This window comes from Podarcis cretensis (assembly GCF_951804945.1).
Source record: "Podarcis cretensis genome assembly, chromosome: 2".
Taxonomy (NCBI): Eukaryota; Metazoa; Chordata; class Lepidosauria; order Squamata; family Lacertidae; genus Podarcis; species Podarcis cretensis.
The window spans coordinates 114,841,435-114,860,599 of NC_137171.1; the positions used below are offsets into that span (position 1 = coordinate 114,841,435).

The window sequence follows — 19,165 nt, forward strand, 5'->3', positions numbered from 1 at the left end:
CAGCGCCTGCCAACCTAGCAGTTCGAAAGCACCTCCGGGTGCAAGTAGATAAATAGGGACCGCTTACCAGCGGGAAGGTAAACGGCGTTTCCGTGTGCGGCTCTGGCTCGCCAGAGCAGCGATGTCACGCTGGCCACGTGACCCGGAAGTGTCTCCGGACAGCGCTGACCCCTGGCCTCTTAAGTGAGATGGGCGCACAACCCTAGAGTCTGTCAAGACTGGCCCGTACGGGCAGGGGTACCTTTACCTTTTACCTATGCATCAGGGAGGAGGGACTTGGGAAAGATGTGAAGAAAAGCGGGGCTGGATTCCCTTTCAACTCTACAATTCTGTGAGGTACAGTCGTACCTTGGAAGTACGGAAGGAATTGGTTCCGGAAGTGTGTTTGACTTCCAAAACATTCAGAAACCAAGCTGCGGCTTCCGATCGGCTGCAGGAAGCTCCTGCAGCCAATGGGAATCTGCGGAAGCCGTGTCGGACGTTCGGGTTCCCCAAAGAATGTTTGCAAACCGGAACACTTCTGGGTTCGCAGCGTTCAGGAGCCAAAACATTTGACCCGCAAGGCTTTTGGGATCCAGGGTACGACTGTATAACAAGGTCTATTTATCCCTGCCAAATTCCTGTAGAAAGCTTATAAGCAGGGCCTGAATGGGGGGGGGGGGGCGGCTTTCTCTTTTATCAGCCGGTAAAGAGGCAGCAGTGAGGCAACACTTTAAAAACCCACCTGGGCCCAGAAGAAAATGACAACTACCTCCTGGGTGCAAATATCCCCTCCGTAGGCATGGTTCCTGAGAAGGTGGTGGCTGTTTAACTTCAGACAATCTTTGAGGAAATAGATAATCTCGGTCCATTTCAGTTTGGTTACTACCATAGATTGGAATTGAAATAAACTCGGCCACTCTGACAGATGATTTGTATTGCAAAAGGGACTGGTGCTTGATCTCTCTGTGGCTTCCGATACTTTTGCTCTATAAGACTCACTTTTTCCCACCTAAAAAGTAAGGGGAAATGTGTGTGCGTCTTATGGAGTGAATGCAGGCTGCGCAGCTATCCCTGAAGCCAGAACAGCAAGAGGGATTGCTGCTTTCACTGCGCAGCGATCCCTCTTGCTGTTCTGGCTTCTGAGATTCAGAATATTTTTTTTCTTGTTTTCCTCCTCCCAAAACTAGGTGCGTCTTGTGGTCTGGTGCGTCTTATAGAGCGAAAAATATGGTGTGTCGCCATTACCTGCAGGACCAGTATGAGAAGCTGGCATGGGTAGGGCATGGGTATGGCTGGCATGGGTAGGGGGGCTACTGCCAGCTCAGCTCCATGGTGCTTGAGTTGTGGGGTTCACCCAGCATCCATCTTGCCCCTCATGCTGTTGAATATCTGCATGAAGCTGTGTGGCGAGGTCATCAGAGGTTTTGGAGCTGGATGCCACCAGCCTGTGGATAACGCCAGCCCCTTATGTCTCCGTATTGCTGAAATCAAGCAAGGCTTTGACAAAACATAGACCAGTACTTGAATGCGCTGATGGCTGGGTGACATTCAGTAGGCCATAACTGAATCCTTCAAAATGGAGGCGCTCCTCACTGGTGATTCTTAAGAGTCAGGAGTTGGGCACCCAGTTCCTGATGGGGGGCTAGCCCTCCGCTAGAAAGTAAAGGTGTGTAGTCTGAAAGTTGCGGCACAAGCAACTTCAGCATCGAGGAGTGTCTTTTTCATAGCTATAGCTGGTTCACCAGATAAAGTCATTCCTCTAGGGTTGCCATATTTCAAAAAGTCAGGACACTTGTTGAGCTTTTTTTAGGAAACACCCCCCCCACACACACACCAAGTTGTTAAGCCAAAACCCACAGTTTTTCAGTTGCCTAAGATTCAAGACGAAGCGCTGCCTTTCACAAAATTCATCCCAGACGTCAATTCTGGAAAATCCGGACGTAAGGCAGACCTAACAAAGGCAGCCTATCATGCCCTGGTAATCTCCTGACTAGATTACTAGAACGTACTTTTATGTGCGGTTGTCCTTGAGAATGGTTTGAAAGCTTCCAGCTAGCGCAAAATGCTAGCTGATAATGCAGTGTTATCGCTCTGGTCTTGAGAGAACTGCACAGGCTAACAATATGCGGCAGCAAAAATAATAATAAAAGAGAGAGCTAATGCTGTATCGACAGAAGTGCAGTGCCAAGCTGAAGAGAAGTAATAGTACCATTAATATTCTGCCTTGGTTAGACCACACCTAGAACACTGTGTCCAGTTCTGGGCACCCAAATTTAGGAAGGATGTCGACAAGCTGAAACATGTGCAGAGGAGGGTAACCAAGATGGTCAAGGGCCTTGTGAGGAATGGTTGAAGGAGCTGGGTATGTTTTGCCTGGAAAAGAGGAGACTGAGGGGAGATATGATAAGACATCTTCAAATATCTCAAGGGCTGTCATGTGGAAGAGGGAACAAGCTTGTTTTCTCCTGCTGTGGAGGGAAAGACCTGAAGTTACAAGAAACGTCAAGAATAACTTTCCGTGAGATGGACTCCCTTGGGAGATTGTGGACTCTCTTTCCTTGGAGGTTTTGAAGCAGAGGTTGGATGGGCGCTTGTCATGGATGCTTTGAGTTCAGATTCCTGCATTTCAGGGGGTTGGACTAGATGACCCCTGGGTCCCTTCCTATGAATCTATGATTTGGGTTGCACACACACCATACATTTAATAATAAATAACAATAATAAATTTTATTCATACCCCGCCCTCCCCAGCCAAGACCGGGCTCAGGGCGGCTAACACCCGATATAAAAACAAATTGATTAAAATGCAACTTAAAAAGAAGATTGAAATACAACATTAAAACACAGCCTCATTTCAATTGAAACTCAAAAACTTTTGGGGGGATGAAAACGTCAAGTCTTTAAAGCTTGTTAGGTGTGTTGACCTCACAGAGCTACAACTCCCAGCCCCCTTAAACTGCAGTTCCCAGGGTTCTTCATGACTGTTGAAAGAGGCATGATAGTGTTTTAAATGCATGAGGCGAGTAGAGCCAAATTCATGGCACCGACGATGGCTTATGAAACCCTAAACAAATTAGGACGAGGAGAATCCGTATGGTGTGTCTACTGCATGTCACTTGCTGTCTCACTCTTGACCCACCTCTCAGGGTTGTTGAGAACCCAGTATGCCACCCTGAGGATATAAATGGAATAATATCTGAAGGGCTGTCCGTCGCTGAAATTAGAACTGAAACCCACCTCATTGTTCCACAGGTTTCTCACAGGATGCTGAACGGATCCATTGGCCTAATACAGCAGGCTCCTTTTATGTTCCTATGCTGATATAAAATGAATGCAGATCCTAATCCCACTGACCTAGGAGTAGATCCCATTGAATTCAGTAGGCTTGATTGCAGTGTTAGACATCAACCAACAATCTGCAAACCCACCGCCGTTGTTCACTATGTACCCAGATGAGGATTTGGTTTGATTTATTGCATTTCAGTTGAATCCCAAAGCATCTTACAAACAATAAATAACAGCCACATGATAAAACATAATAGACCGTCACAAACACAACATACACTGGTGCCTCGCAAGACATAAATAATCCATTCCGCGAGTCTCTTCATCTAGCGGTTTTTTCGTCTTGCGAAGCATCCCTATTAGCAGCTTAGCGGATTAGCGCTATTAGCAGCTATTAGCGGCTTAGCGGCTTAGAAAAAGGGGGGGGGAGGGAAGCAAGCCCATAGGAAATTCGTCCTGCGAAGCGCCTCGAAAAACGGAAAACCCTTTCGTCTAGCGGGTTTTTTGTCTTGCGAGGCATTCGTCTTGCGGGGCACCACTGTAATCATGTAAAATTGTAATTGAAATCGAGTTGAAATACTTTATTGTCATTTGTACAACTTGTATACAGTGAAATTACACGAGCACCCCCCCAACTCTCTTAGTCTTAATTCCCCTCGTTTACTGACACACACACACCAAACCCAAAAGTCAGCTGCCCTGTTGTTATATTTTCATTCAGCAGCCTAACAGCCCACGGATAGAAGCTGTTCTTTACCCTGTTGGTGCAACTAATCATGCTTCTATATCATGGGTAGGCAAACTAAGGCCTGGGGGCTGAATCCGGCCCAATCGCCTTCTAAATCCAGCCCGCGGGCGGTCCGGGAATCAGCGTGTTTTTACATGAGTAGAATGCGTCCTTTTATTCAAAATGCATCTCTGGGTTGTTTGTGGGTCCTGCCTGGTGTTTTTACATGACTAGAATGTGTGCTTTTATTTAAAAAGCATCTCTGGGTTATTTGTGGGGCATAGGAATTTGTCCATTATTTTTCTTCAAAATATAGTCCGGCCCCCCACAAGGTCTGAGGGACAGTGGGCCGGCCCCCTGCTGAAAAAGTTTGCTGACCCCTGTTCTATATCTTCTGCCCAAGGGCAGGAGATCAAGAAAGTGCCGGCCAGGGTGTGAATCATCCCTGAGAATTTTCCTCACTCTCCTGCGGCCCTCGATGTCATCCAGCGGATTCACGGGACAGCCCATAATATCTTGTGCTGTATTTACCACCCTCTGTAGGCACTTCCTATCAGTTGATGTCAAACCAGCGTACCACACTGCTGCCGCTTTGCCGTGCGTTTGTGGGGAGGGCCCACTCTCCATCAGGCCAGGGGGCGGGGCCCACGCTCACCACCGCCGCAGCTTCGGGGACACTGGTGCTGCTGCAGCGGTTGTTTGAAGTGTTCTTATATGTTTTAAACTGTTTTTATTTTTTTGCTTTGTTGTACCACCATAAGCGGTGGTTTTTATCCATGTACTTTTATTTTGTTTTGATTTATTTTGGGTTGGGGTGGGGTGGTTGGGGAGTGGGGTGGGGATTGGTTTTGTTTTCGTGTAATTGTTTTTTGTTTGTTTGCTTTTATATTCTGTAAATGGAGGCGAGTATGAGGCTTGGGATTCCTACTGTGGAGGGGCGAGGGAGGTATGGCGGTGGGGGCAGATGTCATAGGCGAAGGGGATCGAGATACGGATATGCTCGTACCCCTTCCAATCTGCGCCCCATCCCGAGAGACTTGGGTAGGGTGAGCAAGGATTACTCACCTCCGTCACTGGTGTTGTGCAATGCCAGGTCTATAGGCAACAAAACCGCCACCCTGCGAGATTTCTTCACCTCGCAGGGGGTTGACCTGGCATGTGTGACTGAGACCTGGGTGCGCGAAGGGGATACTGTTACCTTACGAGAGATGGCGCCCCCGGGTTTCTCCGTCCTTCACCAGTCGCGGACTGTGGGCCGGGGGGGAGGGGTGGTGTTATTAATCCGGGAAGATTGTTCTTTCAGGGCTCTACCATCGCCATCGATCCCCGGCATTGAATGTGTTGGCCTAGTGTGGGGCTCCGAGGTGAGCTTGGCTGTCTGGCTGGTGTACCGGCCACCTAGCGCACCAGCAGCCACCCTGTCAGGCCTATTGGAGGCGGTGGCCGGCTGGGCCTTGGAGTTCCCTAACCTATTGGTATTGGGGGACTTCAACATCCATGCTGATGCCACTCCCTCCTCACAGGCTCTGGACCTGGTGTCTTCCATGGCGACACTAGGGCTCTCCCAGTTTGTTTCGGGCCCCACACATCAAGCAGGCCACACGCTGGATTTGATCTTTGGCGTCGGTATAGATGTGATCATGTTTCCTTCGATGAAGGTGCCATGGTCTGATCACTATGCTCTGAAAGCCAGGATTGACGTTCCACCCCCACCCTGCTTGGGTGGCGAGCCAATTTGGGCTCACCCGCAGAGGCTGATGGACCCTGATAGATTCCGTCAAGCCTTGCGGGACCTTGCTCCCCCTGGCGACTCATTGACTGAGCTTATTGAGGCCTGGAATACCCAGCTCCTGGCAGCCATCAATGAGATCACACCTAAGCGCCCTCTGCGACCCCGCAGAAACCGGGCTCCCTGGTTTACCGAGGAGCTCCGGAAAATGAAGCGGGACCTCAGACGGCTAGAGCGAGTATGGCGGGGTGCCTGTGACGGAGCTTCAAGAACATCTTATAGGGTTTTTATGAAAACCTACGAGATGGCAGTGAAGGCCGCTAAAAAGTCCTACTTCTCGGCCTCCATTGCATCCGCTAGCTCTCGCCCGGCGCAATTATTTAGTATAATTCGGTCTTTAACGTCCCTCGAAGGACAGCCAAATTTAAATAACAATCTGACACACAGCTGTGAGGCATTTGCGAGCTTTTTTGCGGAGGTCTTGTTGCTCCGCCATGACCTCCCTGCCAATTTGGATACAATAAAGGAACTGGAGGCCCCTCGACTGTCCTCGGGTTCAGTATTGGACCACTTTGACTGGATATCCCCAGCTGATGTAGACAGACTCCTCCGAGCTGGAAAGCCCACCACCTGTCCTCTCGACCCGTGCCCGTCCTGGCTGATTAGAGCGTGTCCAGACGAGGTGCGGGCCCCCCTGGGGGATATCATCAATCTGTCCCTTGGCACCGGGACATTCCCAGGGGAACTGAAGGAGGCAGTGGTGCGCCCGCTCTTAAAGAAAACATCATTAGATCCCTTAGATCTATCCAATTACCGCCCGGTTTCGAATCTTCCATTCCTGGGTAAGGTGATTGAGAGAGCGGTTGCTGAACAGCTTAGTAGGTTTCTGGATGAAACATCAGCTCTGGATCCATTCCAGTCCGGCTTCCGCGCTGGTCATGGCACCGAGACGGCTCTGGTCGCCCTAACAGATGATCCCCGCGGATCGGGGCTGCTGATTCTTCTAGACCTGTCAGCAGCCTTCGACATGGTCGATCACGAACTCCTAGACCACCGCCTTGCCGACGTGGGGATCCAGGGCACAGTCCTTCAATGGCTGCGCTCGTTTCTCTCTGGTCGGGGACAGAGGGTGGCGCTTGGGGGGGAATTGTCATCCCGCCACTCCTTGGTGTGTGGTGTGCCTCAGGGTGCAATACTCTCCCCGATGCTTTTTAACATCTTTATGCGCCCCCTCGCCCAGCTTGTCCGGAGTTTTGGGCTGGGCTGCCATCAGTATGCTGATGACACCCAACTCTATTTGTTGATGGACGGCCACCCGGACTCGGCCCCAGACACACTGATCAGATGCTTGGAGGCTGTGGCTGGATGGTTACGTGGGAGCCGGTTGAAGTTAAATCCTTCGAAGACAGAGGTCCTCTGACTGGGACGGGACGACATGGGACTGAGGGGGCAACTCCCATCTCTTGCGGGGGTGCAATTAGTGCCAGCACCGTCCATTAAGAATTTGGGTGTAATCTTCGATACCTCCCTCTCCATGGAGGCGCAGATTGCAGCTATAACAAAGGCGGCATTTTTTCATCTCCGCCAAGCTAAGCAGTTGGCTCCTTACCTCTCTCGCCCTGACCTAGCCACTGTGATCCACACGACGGTCACCTCCAGACTGGATTATTGTAACTCGCTCTACGTGGGGCTGCCCTTGAGACTGACCCAGAAACTCCAGCGGGTGCAGAATGCCGCAGCGAGACTCCTTACGGGGTCTTCGCTTAGAGATCACATTCATCCGGTGCTATACCAGCTGCACTGGCTCCCGGTGGAGTACAGGATCAGGTTTAAGGTGCTGGTTTTAACCTTCAAAGCCCTATACGGCCTAGGGCCCTCGTACCTACGGGACCGCCTCTCCTGGTATGCCCCACAGAGGAACTTACGATCTTCAAATAAAAACACCTTGAGGGTCCCAGGCCTCAGAGAGGTTAGGCTGGCCTCAACTAGAGCCAGGGCTTTTTCGGCTGCGGCTCCAACCTGGTGGAACGCTCTGTCACAAGAGACAAGGGCCCTGCAGGACTTGACATCTTTCCGCAGGGCCTGCAAGACAGAGCTGTTCCACCTGGCATTTGGTCAGGGCGCAGCCTGACCCCCTCCTCTGGCAATCTTTACAAAGCTTTAGTTTATGGTTGCCATCAATTTTGATTTTGATTCATTTTTATAATGTTTTATAATGTCATACTGTTTTAATGTTGTTAGCCGCCCTGAGCCCGGCTTCGGCTGGGGAGGGCGGGATATAAATAAAATTTATTATTATTATTATTATTAATGAACAAATCATCAGTTGCACCCGTTACAATCTGTATAACACCACAAACAACGCAGCAATTGAAAAATAAGCCAAACATCGCAATTACAGCAAAGTCCTATGCTTGACAACTCAGTACGGCGTTTATAATTTCTAAAACAATACTAACAACAGAATAGCCACTGGAAAAACACACACAAGCTAAGCGCTGTCAAGTATTGCACAGTAGCATTTGGGTTAGCCTAATAAGTGCACGGCCCCAGTGTGGGTTTCTGCAATCCCTTGCTGCTGATTCTGTTTTATTGCCTCTTGTGGCAGCGAGTTCCACAGATCCACCATGTGCTGCATGAAGAAGTCCTTCCTCTTCCTCTGCCTTGAATCGTCTTACAACATTCAGCTTCACCTGATGTCGGTAGTGGGAGAGACTCTTAATCTCACGGCCAGCGTGGGTTCGAGCCCCACGTTGGGGGGGGGAAATAAAATAAAATTCCTGCATTGCAGGGGGTTGGAGTAGATGACCTTTGGGAATCCCTTGCCTAATATGATGAAGGCTGGTTCGGAATATTTTTAAATAATAACCCCGCGCCCACAGCCCTCAGATCCCTCCTGTGAGAGGAGCATAGCTGTCAACCGTCCCTTATTTGGCGGGGAATTCCCTTATCCCAGCGCCATGTCCCGCTGCTGTCCCTTATTGATGATGTCCCTTAAATTTCCCAGGTTCCATGTTCGCCTGGCTCGGGAGGGAAGCAGCGGCTCGGGGTCCTCCGCCGCGAGAGAGAGAGCGTGAGGAGGCTGCTGGTCCCTTATTTTCTGTAAGTTGACATCTATGGTTGCGGATGACTCTGGGATTGTGGCGCTCATCTTGCTTTAATGGCCAAGGGAGCCGGTGTTTGTCCGCAGACAGCTTCCGGGTCATGTGGCCAGCATGACTAAGCCACTTCTGGCAAACCAGATCAGCGCATGGAAACGCCGTTTACCTTCCCACTGGAGCAGTACCTATTTATCTACTTGCACTTTGATGTGCTTTCGAACTGCTAGGTTGGCTGAGCAACGGGAGCTCACCCCGTCGCAGGGATTCGAACCACTGACCTTCTGATCAGCAAGCTCTGAACCCACAGCACCACCCGCCTCCTGAAGGCAAGTTAGTTAGGTCTAAATAAACTGAGGCACCACTCCACTGTCACAATACTGCATTAATGCAATAGATTCATCAGTTTTGTCTGCCCCTCTTCTTTGGTGGGAGTTGTAGACCCTTAAAATCATCTAGCCCAACCCCCTGCAAAACACAGTCAGTGGCAGCAAAATCAGCATGGCTCCATCAGTGCCGGATTTCTGCATAAACTAAGCCAAAATCCCTTATTTTGGCTGCTGATCCCTTTTTTTCGAGGCTGCTGGTCCCTTATTTTCCAATCTGTAAGTTGACAGCTATGGAGAGGAGAGAGGCAGGGGGTTCATCTGCGCGCCATCGCCCCCTCCTTCCCTCTTTGTCTGGGCTGAGCCGAGAGAAGGCGCTGCCCCTTTAAGGGGTTCCCTCCCCCTCCCCTTTCACTCTCCCCGCGCCCGTGACGTCAGTGCGGGGCCGGCTCTCCTGCTGCTGCTGCTGCTGCTACGGCGCGAGGCCATGGAGGCTGCGGGAGCGGGACCCGCGCAGGTTGGGGACGCGGATGGCGGGACGGGGGACGGGGGGGGGGGCTTCTTTGCAAAAAATATTTATTTCTAAATATCAGGAGAGCCGGAAGGTTTTCCGATTGCCACCGGCCTCCCATCACTCGTGGCCTCCCTTTTTTTTTTTTTTGGCTCCCCATTGCAAACTGGGAGGGGCTTCCTTCACATTCGGAAATGCAAAAAAGCAAAAAAAATAAAAAAAAATAAAAATGTTGCATTGATCCGGAGCGCGGCGTGGCGGGTCCGGGGCGTCGTTTCCCCCACTCGATCCGATCCCGGGAGGAGTGGTCGTGATTTGCAATGGGGAGGTGGGGGGCGATCGCGCTGGTTCGGAGCAGCCGCCGTCTCTCTTTTGCAACGAGGAAGGGAAAGGGTGAGGAAGGATTACTTCGGGGCGGGGGAGAGGAGAGTAATGTAGGGATCCGTCGGGGTGGGGGCGGAAGGACGGGCTTTCGTCCTTCTTTGACTTCTGAGCCATCCCTTCTCGGCATATGCTCCCTTATTTCCTTCCCGTCTGACCTATGCCCGCATTTGCAACCTACCCCACGTTGCAACTCGTGGCTTTCAGCCCCTGTTTCAAACAGATCCCAACTATCCTCCCCCAAACGCCCCCCTCTCCCCCAACCCTCTAACTAGATAGATTCAATCCTCTCTCTCTTTGGATAGATTCAATCCTCTCTCTCTTTGTTGGGGACTTAATTTCGCAGAGAGATCCTATTTCATGAGAAAGTGAGGGAACCTCCAGACTGGAAATTTTCTTCCCAGTATATAGTAACAGTACATCCAGTGTGGATTTGCGCTGCACTGTCCACACAGATGGTTTTATTTAATCAGTCGCTCTGCAATGCTTCCCTTATATCATTGTTGCCACCTGGAAGGGCACTCTGTGAACTTTACTGCTACCAAAACAAGGACAAAAGCTAAACAACTCCGAAACATTTGCGGAATGCAAAGTTACAGGATTTCAGCAGGAAGCTGTGGGACATGCACAGATGGGAAAAGAAACTCTTTGCCTTGAAACTTTTGCAGCCACAAACAGTATTGAAAGTGAGATCACATATAACCATCATGAGCACAGATAAACCGTACATAATCTGGAGGGACCCTTGTTTAAAACAATCAAATGCACGTTCTTATCATGATATCATGGGCTGTCCCCTGAGCCTGCTAGATGACATCGCAAGGGATCGATGCCTTAGGAGAGCGAGAACAATTCTCAGGGACGAGAATCTTCTGCTCTCGGGCAGGAGATAATAGAAGTATAATCAGTCGTACTAACAGGCTAAAAAATAATTTCTATCCGTGGGCTGTTAGGCTGCTGAATGGAAAATAATACAGTGGTGCCTCGCAAGACGAAATTAATCTGTTCCGCGAGTCTCTTCGTCTTGCGGTTTTTTCGTCTTGCGAAGCACGGCTATTAGCGGCTTAGCGGCTCTTAGCAGCTTAGCGGCTATTAGCGGCTTTAAGAAAAAGGAAACAAACTCGCAAGAACTCGCAAGATGTTTCGTCTTGCGAAGCAAGCCCATAGGGAAATTCGTCTTGCGGAACGACTCAAAAAACGGAAAACTCTTTCGTCTAGCGAGTTTTTCGTCTTGCGAGGCATTCGTCTTGCGGGGCACCACTGTATAGTGCAACTGACTTTCGGGGTTGGTGTGTTGTGCGACAAGCACACGAGATTGAGTGTTTGTGTGGTGGGGAGGGAGGCTCGGTTAATTTCATTGGTACGCAGGTTGTACATTGACAATAAAGGTATCATTATTATTATTATTAGGTTGTTTATTATACTATCCATCATGCTTTAACAGTCAAATCCCTTTTCCCAGAGAACTCTGGGATTTGTAGCTCTGTGAGGAGAATAAGGGCCTCTTAACAACCCTCAGCGCTCTTAACAAACTACAGTTCTCGAGGTTACTAATAAAATGGAATTCAGTCTGAGTTTTTAATCTCTGCTTTCGCCCCCTCCTCCCAGGCTGTGACAGGGGCGGCGTCGCTGGTGGAAGTGAGACCGGACGAAATAGGTAGGTTTTTGTGCTGGCCGGCCTTGGGGTGGGGGTGGGGATTTCCTGCTTTTCTTCTTAAGAGCCCACCCACATTTGAAGCCTGCTGGCCCCAGAGCCATCCTAGAGCATGGGACATAGGAAGCTACTGTGTATGATCCACATAGCTCCGTATTTTCTATACGCTGACTGGCAGCTGTTCAAGGCAGGGGTCTTTCCCCCAGGACCTTAAATACAGTGGTACCTCGGGTTACATACGCTTCAGGTTACAGACTCCGCTAACCCAGAAATAGTGCTTCAGGTTAAGAACTTTGCTTCAGGATGAGAACAGAAATCGGGCTTCAGTGGCGCGGCGGCAGCAACAGGAGGCCCCATTAGCTACAGTGGTGCTTCAGATTAAGAACAGTTTCAGGTTAAGAATGGACCTCCGGAACGAATTAAGTACTTAACCCGAGGTACCACTGTACAGAGCCAGGATCAAGGTCCTTGTGTTCATTTACAAAGCTATGAACTGCTCCAGGGTACCCTGGAGACCCCCTGATCCCATCTGGATCACCGAGATCATATTCAGGAGCAGGGTCGGCCTCCCCTCGAAATTGCGAGGCTCACTGGACATTGACGCAACTGTTAGCGTCGTCAGCCTGGTCTGGTGGAATCCAGCAGTCTCCTCCTATTTTAACCTTTATCCATTTGCTGAAAAATTTTCTACGCTGCCAGCTTCTGTGGACAGCTAGGAGAGCAGCTTCTGTAACAGTCAGCTGAAGATCTGTGGTTTTAAATTTCCACGTGGTTTTGTTGTGCCTGTCATGGTTGTCAGCCACTCTGATACATTTTAACGAAATGCGGTGGACAAGTACTTTTTAGGAATACAGTGGTACCTCGGGTTACATACGCTTCAGGTTACAGACTCTGCTAACCCAGAAATATTACCTCAGGTTAAGAACTTTGCTTCAGGATGATAACAGAAATCGTGCTCCAACAGCGCGGCAGCAGCAGGAGGCCCCATTAGCTAAAGTGGTGTTTCAGGTTAAGAACAGTTTCAGGTTAAGAATGGACCTCCAAAATGAATTAAGTTCTTAACCCAAGGTACCACTGTAGATAAATAACAAGATCTGCATGCAGTGTGGCTGCTCTGCCACTGAGCTATGGTGGTAGGGCATTGGAATACAGTGGTACCTCCGGTTACATACGCTTCAGGTTACATACTCCAATAAGCCAGAAATAGTGCTTCAGGTTAAGAACTTTGCTTCAGGATAAGAACAGAAATCGGGCTCTGGTGGCATGGCGGCAGCAGGAGGCCCCATTAGCTAAAGTGGTGCTTCAGGTTAAAAACAGTTTCAGGTTAAGTACAGACCTCCGGAATGAATTAAGTACTTAACCCGAGGTACCACTGTAATGCATGGAGCTGTCTTATACCTAGTACTGTCTGCATGTAGTATTGTCTGCACTGGCAGGCAGCAGCAAGGACTCTTTCTGCATGCAAGGCAGTTTCTTTGCTGCTCAGCTAAGCGTGTGTGTGTATGTGTGTGTCTCCTGCTCCAGGCGTGGTGTCGTCCAGAGATGGCCCCGATCCCTCTTCGGGGTCCTTGTCTCCTCGGAAACCCAAAAGTAGCTTGGGGGGAGCGGGAGATAACCCGCTGGGCTCCAGCAGGAATGGTGAAGAGGGAGCACGAGCGCAGATGACCGGGAGCAGTAAGGAAATGGGCAGGATGTCGCCCGAATCGGGGGGTGTCTCTGCTGGCCCAAACACCAGCCCTAGTCCGGGGAATAAAGGCCTGCCAGGTGAGGTGGAAGGAAGCAGGGAGCTGGGATGTGTGGCAGCAGGACCGGATTTAAACTGCTGGTTTTGACCCATAAAGCTTTTTGCATGGCTCAGGACCTCAGAACCCCAAGGGCTCTGAGAAATAATAAATTATTATTATTATTATTATTTATTACTTGTACCCAGTGGCGTAGCGTGGGTTGTCAGCACCCGGGGCAAGGCAAGTATTTTGCGCCCTCTAACCCATGGATTTGCGCCCCCTAACCCTAACCCCCAGATGTTGCGCCCGGTGCAGCCGGCCCACCCTGCACCCCCCACGCTACACCACGGCTTGTACCCCACCCATCTGAGTGGGTTGCCTCAGGCACTCTGTTTTAAATATTTTTAAAAAACAAAATTTAAAATTAGCTTTCCAAATTTTTCAAATTCTTTTAAACAACCATCAGAACATTCATCTCTGTTGACTTCCCGCCCACCGTTCCATGTTTTTCTTTTCCTCCCTTAAAATGCTTCTATGTTGCTTCTATTTTACCCATTTATACGTTAATTAAAAAAATTTAAACTACCACTTCTCATCTGCTGCCGTACTTCAAATCCTGCGTACATGTTCTACAAAATATTTCTGTTCTTCGGGAAACTTTTCTTCATTCTGTTCTTTTAATTCTCATAGTCTAGCCATCTCAGCAGATTCCATCACCTTCATAAGCCGTTTTTCTTTCGTTGGGACCCTGTTTGGACTGTGTGTTTGTGCTTTTGTCTTGTGTTTTTGTCTTGCGAACTGCCCTGAGACCTTGCAGCGTATATAAATCTGATAGATAAATAAATAAAACCAAGCAAAACGGTTAAAGGCCGCTCGCTTCTCTTCCTCCGTTTCAGGACACGCCGCCAAGACCTTCCCATCGTCCCCTAGCAAAGCGGGTGGGACCAGCCGGGCAAAGATGTCCCTCACTGGAACCAGCAAGTCCCCAACATCTATCCAAAGTTTGGCCATGCGTCTGCTGAGTATGCCTGGGTCGCGACTTCCTGGGGATTCTGGGACTCCCGCAGCAGAAGCCCCAGCCCCAGCCCCGACACCGGCCCCTGCTCAGCCTCCAGCCCCGACCGTGGAAGAGGCCAAGCCAAAGGTTCACCGGGCCCGGAAAACCATGCCCAAACCCAACAGTGGACAGGTAGGGAGCACCGCTACCTTCTTGCTTTGTTGTTGTTGTTTAGTCATGTCTGACTCTTTGTGACCCCCTGGACCAGAGCACGCCAGGCACTCCTGTCTTCCACTGCCTCCCGCAGTTTGGTCAAACTCATGCTGGTAGCTTCGAGAACACTGTCCAACCATCTCGTCCTCTCTCGTCCCCTTCTCCTTGTGCCCTCCATCTTTCCCAACATCAGGGTCTTTTCCAAGGAGTCTTCTCTTCTCATGAGGTGGCCAAAGTATTGGAGCCTCAGCTTCAGGATCTGTCCTTCCTTTTTTATATATATATACTTTTATTGTCATTTTCCAAAAAACAAAATAAAACAATCTTTACATTCATTCTTAATGTCAACTTATTCACGTTGCGCTAAATCGCGCCTCGACTTCCTTCCATCCCAGTTGCGGTTTTCATAATATACATCTCCTCTTACAGTTTCTTTTGCTTTTCTACACACGTCACAAGTAATTATCCTAGTCCTGCTGTAGTTCTTAAACTTCTACAGTTCAATTCTATATATGTCACAAATTTACTCCATTCTTCTGTGAACTTTGACCCTTTTTGGTGTCGAATTTTATTTGTCATTTTTGCTAATTCAGTATATTCAAAAAGTTTTGCCTGCCATTCCATAACTGTTGGAATCTCTGATGACTTCCAACTTATGGTCTTCTTTTTTTATTTCATCCGCTATTATCCCTAAAAGGAATGCCTCCGGGTTTTTTTGGAAGGTATATCTAAAAAGTTTCTTTAATTCATCATATATCAGGTTCCAAAATCTTTTCATTTTCTCGCATACCACATATGATAAAGGTCCCCATCTTTATTTTTACATTTCCAACAAGTTTTGTTTCCTGTTTTGTACATTTTCGCCAATTTGACTGGGGTAATATACCCCGTTTACATGTATTGGAGATGCGTTTTTTAGGATTATGGCTTATTCTGGTTTTTATACAGTGGTACCTCGGGTTCCAAGGGACGTGGGTGGTGCTGTGGGTTAAACCACAGAGCCTAGGACTTGCCAATCAGAAGGTTGGCGGTTCGAATCCCCGCGACGGGGTGAGCTCCCGCTGCTTGGTCCCCACTCCTGCTAACCTAGCAGTTTGAAAGCACGTCAAAGTGCAAGTAGATAAATAGGTACCACTCCGGCGGGAAGGTAAACGGCGTTTCCGTGTGCTGCGCTGGTGCTGGCTTGCCAGCTGGAGCTTCGTCACGCTGGCCACGTGACCCGGAAGTGTCTTTGGACAGCGCTGGCTCCCAGCCTCTTAAGTGAGATGAGCGCACAACCCTAGAGTCGGACATGACTGGCCCGTACGGGCAGGGGTACCTTTACCTTTACCTTTTAATAATAAAGAGTGATACAAATGTTGGTCCAGCTTGAGGGCTGATTCACAAGACCACATGCACAGTGCTTAAGAGTGCTGGACTAGAGACTGGGAGAGAAGGGTTTGAATCCCTGCTCAGCCATGAAGCTCGCTGGGTGATCTTGGGGCCTGTTGCCATCTCTTAGCCTAACCTCCCTCACAGGGTTGTTGTGAGGGTGAAATGGGCAGGAGAACAACCTACACCACCTTGAGCACCTTAGAAGAAAAAGGTGGTATAGAAATGTAATAAATAAGAATAAATATTGTTTTGTTGACATATGAGCAACCCGGCTGGACCGGGGCAAAGGCCCATCCAGTCTTCACTGCGGCCAACCAGGTACAGCAGCGCTCTCCTCATTTGTGATTCCCAGTCGGTGGCATTCAGAGGCATATACTGCCGACAACAGCATAAGTCACTTGCAGCTGATGGGCTGAAATGTTTGCAGTGGAAAAGTACTGTGTCTTATTAATGATGGAACACAGTCTATAGTGTTTGGTCTGTTGTCCTACATTAAGTTATTATTGGGTTGTACTAAAGTGACACGGGTGGCGCTTGGGTCTAAACCACTGAGCCTCTTGGGCGGCGGTTTGAATCCCCGCGACGGAATGAGCTTCTGTCCCAGCTCCTGCCAACCTAGCAGTTCAGAAGCGCACCAGCACAAGTAGATAAATAGGTCACGCTATGGTGGAAAGGTAAATGGCGTTTTCATGCGCTCTGGTTTCTGTCACGGTGTCCCATTGTGTCAGAGGCGGTTTAGTCATGCTGGCCACATGACCCAGAAAGCTGTCTGAGGACAAACGCCGGCTCCCTTGACTTGAAAGCGAGATAAGCGCCGCAAGTCCATAGTCACCTTTGACTGGACTTAACCATCCGGGAGTCCTTTACCTTTACTTTTTTTTACTAAAGTGACTCTTACTCAGAGCAGACCTACTGAAATTACTGGATGTTATCGTCGTTGTCATCATCATTAATATGCTGCCCATGTGATTGGGTTACCTCAGCCAATCCGGGCAGCTCCCAACAAAGTAAAACACAATAAGATTTCAGACATTAAAATTTATTTCCTTGACATCTGAAGGGAGGGTGTTCCACAGGGAGGGTGCCACTACCGAGAAGGCCCCCTGCCTGGTTCCCTGTAACCTCGCTTCTCGCAGTGAGGGAACCGCCAGAAGGCCCTTGGAGCTGGTTCTCAGTGTCCAGGCTGAAAGATGGGGGTGGAGACACTCCTTCAGGTATACTGGACTGAGGCCGTTTAGGGCTTTGAAGGTCAGACCAGCACTTTGAATTGTGCTCGGAAACATACTGGGACTCAGTGAAGATCCTTTAGGAACAGGGTTATATGGTCTATAAAAAGTAAAAGTTAGTTGAATACAGCCCACAGTGTCATTCAAGTCACATTTACATTGGGCCACCCAATAACATTGTTCTCTTCAATTGCTCAGTACATACCAATCTACCCTGTGTGAAGCTGCCGAATGCAGAAAGATTAAAAAACCTATTCTTGGGTGTAACTTTTCTTTCCAAAGGTCCCTGAAAAGCGAGTCTCTGAGATGCTCCATTTCCGAGTCTCCGATGACCTCAGGAGCATTGAAGAACCAGGTATGGCTTGACAATGGTCAATCAACATTTATCTGGTGCTCTCCAGATATTTTCGACTGCAAGTTCTGGAGGGTGGCAACACAAGAAGGGGCCTTTTCTGTGGTGGCTCCCTGCTTGTGGAATGCTCTTCCTAGGGAGGCTTGTCTGGCGCCATTGTTATATAGCTTTAGGTGCCAGGTCTTTCCTCTGTAACCAGGCCTTTGGATGATTGAAATGTATTTGTCGTTTTAATGTTTCTATGTGTAGGGTTCCCATATGTCCAGGAACGTCTGGACGTATGGCAGCTCAACAACTTTTGTCCGGATTTTCACTGTTGGAAATATGACAACCTTAATCTATGTGGGAAGGGACGCAGGTGGTGCTGTGGGTTAAACCACAGAGCCTAGGACTTGCCAATCGGAAGGTCGGCGGTTCGAATCCCCGCGACGGGGTGAGCTCCCATTGCTCGGTCCCTGCTCCTGCCAACCTAGCAGTTTGAAAGCACCTCAAAGTGAAAGTAGATAAATAGGTACCGCTCTGGCGGGAAGGTAAACGGCGTTTCCGTGCACTGCTCTGGTTTGCCAGAAGCGGCTTAGTCATGCTGGCCACATGACCCGGAAGCTGTACGCCGGCTCCCTCGGCCAGTAAAGCGAGATGAGCGCTGCAACCCCAGAGTCGGTCACGACTGGGCCTAATGGTCAGGGGTCCCTTTACCTTTAATCTGTGTGGGGGTTTTGGGTTATAAGGCACTTTCCGTCGCCCTGAGCAAGATAAAGGAACTAATATTAAATAATGGTGATGATGATATTGTAATTCTAAACTTCTGGAGTCTGTCAGAATTATATTTCCATTTCCTCTGCTTTTGCTTCCAAAGAGGAACCTTGCAAGCGTAGAAAATATGATTATATGGCTGATGCCCTGCACAAGAGGATGCCCCTCTCTCTTCAGCGGTCAAGTCCCAGAGCCACAACTGAGGTATGACTCTTTTCCCCTTCTTTGCTTTTCTTCAAAGGTTTATACATTGTAAAAAACAAACATTCAGATTGTGTCAGGTTCTGATCAGAGCTCTCTATCAATAGAATAGAGAAATCTTAGCTGGTCAATCTGACCATTTGTGATGGATCTGTGGGGCAATCCTATGCATGACTACTCGAAAGTCCCATTGAATTGAATGAGACTTGCTCCCAAGTTGTTGTGTACATAGGATCACACCCATAGTCGATTGATTTGATACTTTTTCAGCCAGAGGCCCACACTGAGAAGACCCTGCAGTTCCCTCCCAGAGTGGTTTAGCAATCAAGCCCTCTTCCCAGGGAACTCTGGGAAACGTAGCTCTGTGAAGGGAGTAGAGAGCGCCCTAAGAAGTCTCAGCACCCTTAACAAACTACAGTTCTCATGATTTTTGTGGGGAAGCCATGACTGTTTAAAATGGCACAATCGTGCTTTAAATATATATTACAGATGTGAAACCAGTCTTTGGAATTCCCTTCCTGAAAGGTTTTTCTGGCCATTGTCTGTGTTTTGTTTGGAGATTTTTTATTTTTGGTGCCTAAGGGCTCGTAGGGGAGGGCCTCTATAATTTGTCCTGGCCTTTTAGTTTGGCA

The 19,165-nt window shown here is 49.0% G+C and overlaps 1 protein-coding gene across 3 annotated transcripts in view; it reads left to right on the forward strand.

The window, feature by feature from the left end:
* The first annotated feature begins 9,570 nt into the window (after nucleotides 1-9,570).
* Nucleotides 9,571-19,165, forward strand: part of EHMT2 (euchromatic histone lysine methyltransferase 2) — a 45,718-nt gene continuing 36,123 nt past the window's right edge. For 2 of the 3 annotated variants that reach the window (XM_079958337.1, XM_079958338.1), the window contains exons 1-6: nucleotides 9,571-9,664; nucleotides 11,648-11,696; nucleotides 13,218-13,457; nucleotides 14,314-14,606; nucleotides 17,510-17,582; nucleotides 18,436-18,536. In XM_079958337.1, coding sequence (XP_079814463.1) covers nucleotides 9,635-9,664; nucleotides 11,648-11,696; nucleotides 13,218-13,457; nucleotides 14,314-14,606; nucleotides 17,510-17,582; nucleotides 18,436-18,536 — 786 coding nt within the window. In that variant the 5' untranslated portion in view covers nucleotides 9,571-9,634. The remainder of the gene's footprint in view (nucleotides 9,665-11,647; nucleotides 11,697-13,217; nucleotides 13,458-14,313; nucleotides 14,607-17,509; nucleotides 17,583-18,435; nucleotides 18,537-19,165) is intronic. The other variant, XM_079958339.1, reaches the window with a different exon arrangement.